The following is a 7,500-nucleotide window of genomic DNA, read 5'->3' on the forward strand; positions in this document are numbered from 1 at the left end:
AACCGTACCCAGTGTGTGTGTGTGTGTGTGTGTGTGTATACACATTCTAATGTTTACCTGGTGTTGTTGTTATTGTTGTCTCCAGGTGTAACAACCGTACCCAGTGTGTGTGTGTGTCTGTATACACGTTCTGATGTTTACCTGTTGTTGTTGTTGTTTTTGTTGTTGTCTCCAGTTGTAACAACCGCACCCAGTGTGTGTGTGTGTCTGTATACACATTCTATTGTTTACCTGTTGTTGTTGTTGTTGTATCCAGGTGTAACAACCATACCCAGTGTTTGTGTGTCTGTATACACATTCTAATTTTTACCTGTTGTTGTTGTTGTTGTTGTTATTGTTGTCTCCAGGTGTAACAACCGTACCCAGTGTGTGTGTGTCTGTATACACGTTCTGTTGTTTACTTGTTGTTGTTGTTGTTGTTGTTGTTGTTGTTGTCTCCAGGTGTAACAACCGGACCCAGTGTGTGTGTGTCTGTATACACTTTATGATGTTTACCTGTTGTTGTTGTTGTTGTCTCCAGGTGTAACAACCGTACCCAGTGTGTGTGTGTGTCTGTATACACATTCTGATGTTTACCTGTTGTTGTTGTTGTTATTGTTGTTGTCTCCAGGTGTAACAACCATACCCAGTGTGTGTGTGTCTGTATACACGTTCTGATGTTTACCTGTTGTTGTTGTTGTTGTTGTTGTCTCCAGGTGTAACAACCGTACCCAGTGTGTGTGTGTCTGTATACACATTCTGATGTTTACCTGATGTTGTTGTTGTTGTTGTTGTTGTCTCCAGGTGTAACAATCATACCCAGTGTGTGTGTGTGTCTGTATACACGTTCTGATGTTTACCTGATGTTGTTGTTGTTGTTGTTGTTGTTGTCTCCAGGTGTAACAACCGTACCCAGTGTGTAGTGGTAGCTGGACCTGATGTCTTCCCTGACCCCTGTCCTGGAACATACAAATACCTGGAGGTTCAGTACGAGTGTGTCCCATACAGTAAGTACTACACTATGCATACTATACTATACTATACTATACTATACTATACTATACATACTATACTATACTGCACTATACACTACTATACTATACTATACTATACTATAATATACTGCAGTACGAGTGTGTCCCCTACAGTAAGTACTATACTATACTATACTATACTGCAGCACGAGTGTGTCCCCTACAGCAAGTACTACACTATACTATACTATACTATACTATACTACTACACTATACTATCCCATGCTATATGATACTATACTATACTGCAGTATGAGTGTGTCCCCTACAGTAAGTACTACACTATACATACTATACTATACTATACTATATTATACTATCCCATGATATATGATACTATACTATACTGCAGTACGAGTGTGTCCCCTACAGTAAGTACTACACTCTACATACTATACTGTACTATACTATACTATACTACTATACTACTACACTGTACTGCACAATACTATCCCATACTACACTGCACCGCACTATACTATGCTATATGATATAATATACTGCAGTACAAGTGTGTCCCATACAGTATGTGCTACACTATACTATACTCTACTATACTATACTACAGTATGAGGTGCCCCCCTACAGTAAGTACTACTATAAACTACTTTATTACTACACATTATAACATAGTACTATATTAGGTAAGCATATTATACTATATTGTATATGTATCATACTATGATTTGCATCTGCTATAGTTTTTACTTTGGGAAATACTTATGAAACTCAGGTACACTATCCAACAATACTATAATGTATACTTTGGGAAATACTGATGAAACTCATGTACTCCATACAACAATATTAGATTATAAACTGTGGGAAATACTGATGAAACTCATGTACTCCATACAACAATATTAGATTATAAACTGTGGGAAATACTGATGAAACTCATGTACTCCATACAACAATATTAGATTATAAACTGTGGGAAATACTGATTAAACTCATGTACTCCATACAACAATATTAGATTATAAACTGTGGGAAATACTGATGAAACTCATGTACTCCATACAACAATATTAGATTATAAACTGTGGGAAATACTGATTAAACTCATGTACTCCATACAACAATATTAGACTATAAACTGTGGGAAATACTGATGAAACTCATGTACTTCATACAACATTGTTTTTTGACAGTAAAATGTTTCCATCTGGCTCAATGTTGTTGTCTGGAGATTGAAATAGCAGGAACGTATGAACTGATAAGAATGTTTGAGAAGATATTATTTACACCACCGCAGCCAGTAACGGGCCTCGGACAAACACCAGCGATGTGGAAATCTGAGATCTTCGTGGAATCTCAGCTTTTCCAACAGGAAAGAAGGGAAGGGAGGGTGAGCTTAAATGACTGTCTGACCTCCGACCCTTCTGTTGACAGACTCCGTTTGGGCAAAAGACTGACGTCTGAAAAAGGAGGAGCTAAAACTCAGTAAAGAGATATTTTATATCATTTATAACAGTGATTCATCCATCATTTATAACAGTGATTCATCCATCATTTATAACAGTGATTCATCCATCATTTATAACAGTGATTCATCCATCATTTATAACAGTGATCCATCCATCATTTATAACAGTGATTCATCCATCATTTATAACAGTGATTCGCCCATCATTTATAACATTTATAACAGTGATTCATCCATCATTTATAACATTTATAACAGTGATTCATCCATCCTTTATAACAGTGATTCATCCATCATTTATAACAGTGATTCATCCATCATTTATATCATTTATAACAGTGATTCATCCATCATTTATATCATTTATAACAGTGATTCATCCATCATTTATAGCAGTGATTCATCCATCATTTATAACAGTGATTCATCCATCATTTATATCATTTATAACAGTGATTCATCCATCATTTATAACATTTATAACAGTGATTCATCCATCCTTTATAACAGTGATTCATCCATCATTTATAACAGTGATTCATCCATCCTTTATAACAGTGATTCATCCATCATTTATAACTGTGATTCATCCATCATTTATATCAGTGATTCATCCATCATTTATAACAGTGATTCATCCATCATTTATAACAGTGATTCATCCATCATTTATATCAGTGATTCATCCATCATTTATAACAGTGATTCATCCATCATTTATTACAGTGATTCATCCATCCTTTATATCAGTGATTCATCCATCATTTATAACAGTGATTCATCCATCATTTATAACAGTGATTCATCCATCATTTATAACAGTGATTCATCCATCATTTATAACAGTGATTCATCCATCATTTATAACAGTGATTCATCCATCATTTATAACAGTGATTCACCCATCATTTATAACATTTATAACAGTGATTCATCCATCATTTATAACATTTATAACAGTGATTCATCCATCCTTTATAACAGTGATTCATCCATCATTTATAACAGTGATTCATCCATCATTTATATCATTTATAACAGTGATTCATCCATCATTTATATCATTTATAACAGTGATTCATCCATCATTTATAACATTTATAACAGTGATTCATCCATCCTTTATAACAGTGATTCATCCATCATTTATAACAGTGATTCATCCATCCTTTATAACAGTGATTCATCCATCATTTATAACTGTGATTCATCCATCATTTATATCAGTGATTCATCCATCATTTATAACAGTGATTCATCCATCATTTATTACAGTGATTCATCCATCCTTTATATCAGTGATTCATCCATCATTTATATAATTTATATCAGTGATTCATCCATCATTTATATAATTTATAACAGTGATTCATCCATCATTTATAGCAGTGATTCATCCATCATTTATAACAGTGATTCATCCATCATTTATAGCAGTGATTCATCCATCATTTATAACAGTGATTCATCCATCATTTATAACAGTAATTCATCCATCATTTATAACAGTGATTCATCCATCATTTATAACAGTGATTCATCCATCATTTATTACAGTGATTCATCCATCCTTTATATCAGTGATTCATCCATCATTTATATAATATATATCAGTGATTCATCCATCATTTATATCATTTATAACAGTGATTCATCCATCATTTATAGCAGTGATTCATCCATAATTTATAACAGTGATTCATCCATAATTTATAACAGTAATTGATCCATCATTTATAACAGTGATTCATCCATCATTTATAACAGTGATTCATCCATCATTTATAACAGTAATTCATCCATCATTTATATCATTTATTACAGTGATTCAGCCATCATTTATAGCAGTGATTCATCCATCATTTATATCAGTGATTCATCCATCATTTATATCAGTGATTCATCCATCATTTATAGCAGTGATTCATCCATCATTTATATTATTTATATCAGTGATACATCAATTATTTATATCATATATATCAGTGATTCATCCATCATTTATATCAGTAATTCATCCATCATTTATATCATTATTATCAGTGATTCATCCATCATTTATATCAGTGATTCATCCATAATTTATATCAGTGATTCATCCATCATTTATTACAGTGATACATCCATCATTTATAACAGTGATTCATCCATCCTTTATAACAGTGATTCATCCATCATTTATATCAGTGATTCATCCATCATTTATATCAGTGATACATCCATCATTTATAACAGTGATTCATCCATCCTTTATAACAGTGATTCATCCATCCTTTATAACAGTGATTCATCCATCATTTATATCAGTGATTCATCCATAATTTATAACAGTGATTCATCCATCCTTTATTTTTTTATTTATTTTTTTTTACCTTTATTTTACTAGGCAAGTCAGTTAAGAACAAATTCTTATTTTCATAACAGTGATTCATCCATCATTTATATCAGTGATTCATCCATCATTTGTATCATTATTATCAGTGATTCATCCATAATTTATATCAGTGATTCATCCATCATTTATTACAGTGATTCATCCATCATTTATAACAGTGATTCATCCATCCTTTATAACAGTGATTCATCCATCATTTATATCAGTGATTCATCCATCATTTATATCAGTGATACATCCATCATTTATAACAGTGATTCATCCATCCTTTATAACAGTGATTCATCCATCCTTTATAACAGTGATTCATCCATCATTTATATCAGTGATTCATCCATCATTTATATCAGTGATTCATCCATAATTTATAACAGTGATTCATCCATCATTTATATCAGTGATTCATCCATCATTTATAACAGTGATTCATCCATCATTTATAACAGTGATTCATCCATCATTTATATAATTTATATCAGTGATTCATCCATCATTTATATCATTTATAACAGTGATTCGTCCATCATTTATAACAGTAATTCATCCATCATTTATAACAGTGATTCATCCATCATTTATATAATTTATAACAGTGATTCATCCATTATTTATATAATTTATATCAGTGATTCATCCATCATTTATATAATTTATATCAGTGATTCATCCATCATTTATATCATTTATAACAGTGATTCGTCCATCATTTATAACAGTAATTCATCCATCATTTATAACAGTGATTCATCCATAATATATAACAGTGATTCATCCAGCATTTATATCAGTGATTCATCCAGCATTTATATCAGCGATACATCCATCATTTATAACAGTGATTCATCCATAATATATAACAGTGATTCATCCATCATTTATATCAGTGATTCATCCATCATTTATAACAGTGATTCATCCATCATTTATAACAGTGATTCATCCATCATTTATATCAGTGATTCATCCATCATTTATAACAGTGATTCATCCATCATTTATATCAGTGATTCATCCATCATTTATATAATTTATAACTGTGATTCATCCATCATTTATATCAGTGATTCATCCATAATGTATAACAGTGATTCATCCATCATTTATTACAGTGATTCATCCATCATTTATAACAGTGATTCATCCATCATTTATAACAGCGATTCATCCATCATTTATATCAGTGATTCATCCATCATTTATAACAGTGATTCATCCATCATTTATAACAGTGATTCATCCATCATTTATAACAGTGATTCATCCATCATTTATAACAGCTACAGGTATATCCGTGCATTGGAATACAATCTGGCCTGGCATCGTTCTTCCTCTCCTCTCCTCACCTCTCCTCTCCTCACCTCTCCTCTCCCCTCCCCTCCTCTCCTCTCCTCTCCATCATTTATAACAGTGATTCATCCATCATTTATAGCAGTGATTCATCCATCATTTATAACAGTGATTCATCCATCATTTATAACAGTGATTCATCCATCATTTATTACAGTGATTCATCCATCCTTTATATCAGTGATTCATCCATCATTTATATAATATATATCAGTGATTCATCCATCATTTATATCATTTATAACAGTGATTCATCCATCATTTATAGCAGTGATTCATCCATCATTTATAGCAGTGATTCATCCATAATTTATAACAGTAATTGATCCATCATTTATAACATTAATTCATCCATCATTTATATAATTTATAACAATGATTCATCCATAATATATAACAGTGATTCATCCATCATTTATATCAGTGATTCATCCATCATTTATAACAGTGATTCATCCATCATTTATAACAGTGATTCATCCATCATTTATATCAGTGATTCATCCATCATTTATAACAGTGATTCATCCATCATTTATATCAGTGATTCATCCATCATTTATATAATTTATAACTGTGATTCATCCATCATTTATATCAGTGATTCATCCATAATGTATAACAGTGATTCATCCATCATTTATTACAGTGATTCATCCATCATTTATAACAGTGATTCATCCATCATTTATAACAGCGATTCATCCATCATTTATATCAGTGATTCATCCATCATTTATAACAGTGATTCATCCATCATTTATAACAGTGATTCATCCATCCTTTATATCAGTGATTCATCCATCATTTATATAATATATATCAGTGATTCATCCATCATTTATATCATTTATAACAGTGATTCATCCATCATTTATAGCAGTGATTCATCCATAATTTATAACAGTAATTGATCCATCATTTATAACATTAATTCATCCATCATTTATATAATTTATAACAATGATTCATCCATCATTTATAACAGTGATTCATCCATCATTTATAACAGTAATTCATCCATCATTTATATCATTTATTACAGTGATTCATCCATAATTTATAGCAGTGATTCATCCATCATTTATATCAGTAATTCATCCATCATTTATATCATTATTATCAGTGATTCATCCATCATTTATATCAGTGATTCATCCATCATTTATATCAGTGATTCATCCATCATTTATTACAGTGATACATCCATCATTTATAACAGTGATTCATCCATCCTTTATAACAGTGATTCATCCATCATTTATATCAGTGATTCATCCATCATTTATATCAGTGATACATCCATCATTTATAAC

The 7,500-nt window shown here is 31.4% G+C and overlaps 1 protein-coding gene across 1 annotated transcript in view; it reads left to right on the forward strand.

Annotated features, from left to right (window-relative positions):
- Positions 1–7,500, forward strand: part of LOC139419344 (adhesion G protein-coupled receptor L3-like) — a 187,158-nt gene that overhangs the window by 53,241 nt on the left and 126,417 nt on the right. Inside the window, exon 3 of the mRNA XM_071169284.1 lies at positions 877–986. Within this exon, the coding sequence (XP_071025385.1) occupies positions 877–986 (110 nt within the window). The remainder of the gene's footprint in view (positions 1–876; positions 987–7,500) is intronic.

Source organism: Oncorhynchus clarkii, chromosome 10 (assembly GCF_045791955.1).
Source record: "Oncorhynchus clarkii lewisi isolate Uvic-CL-2024 chromosome 10, UVic_Ocla_1.0, whole genome shotgun sequence".
Classification (NCBI taxonomy): Eukaryota; Metazoa; Chordata; class Actinopteri; order Salmoniformes; family Salmonidae; genus Oncorhynchus; species Oncorhynchus clarkii.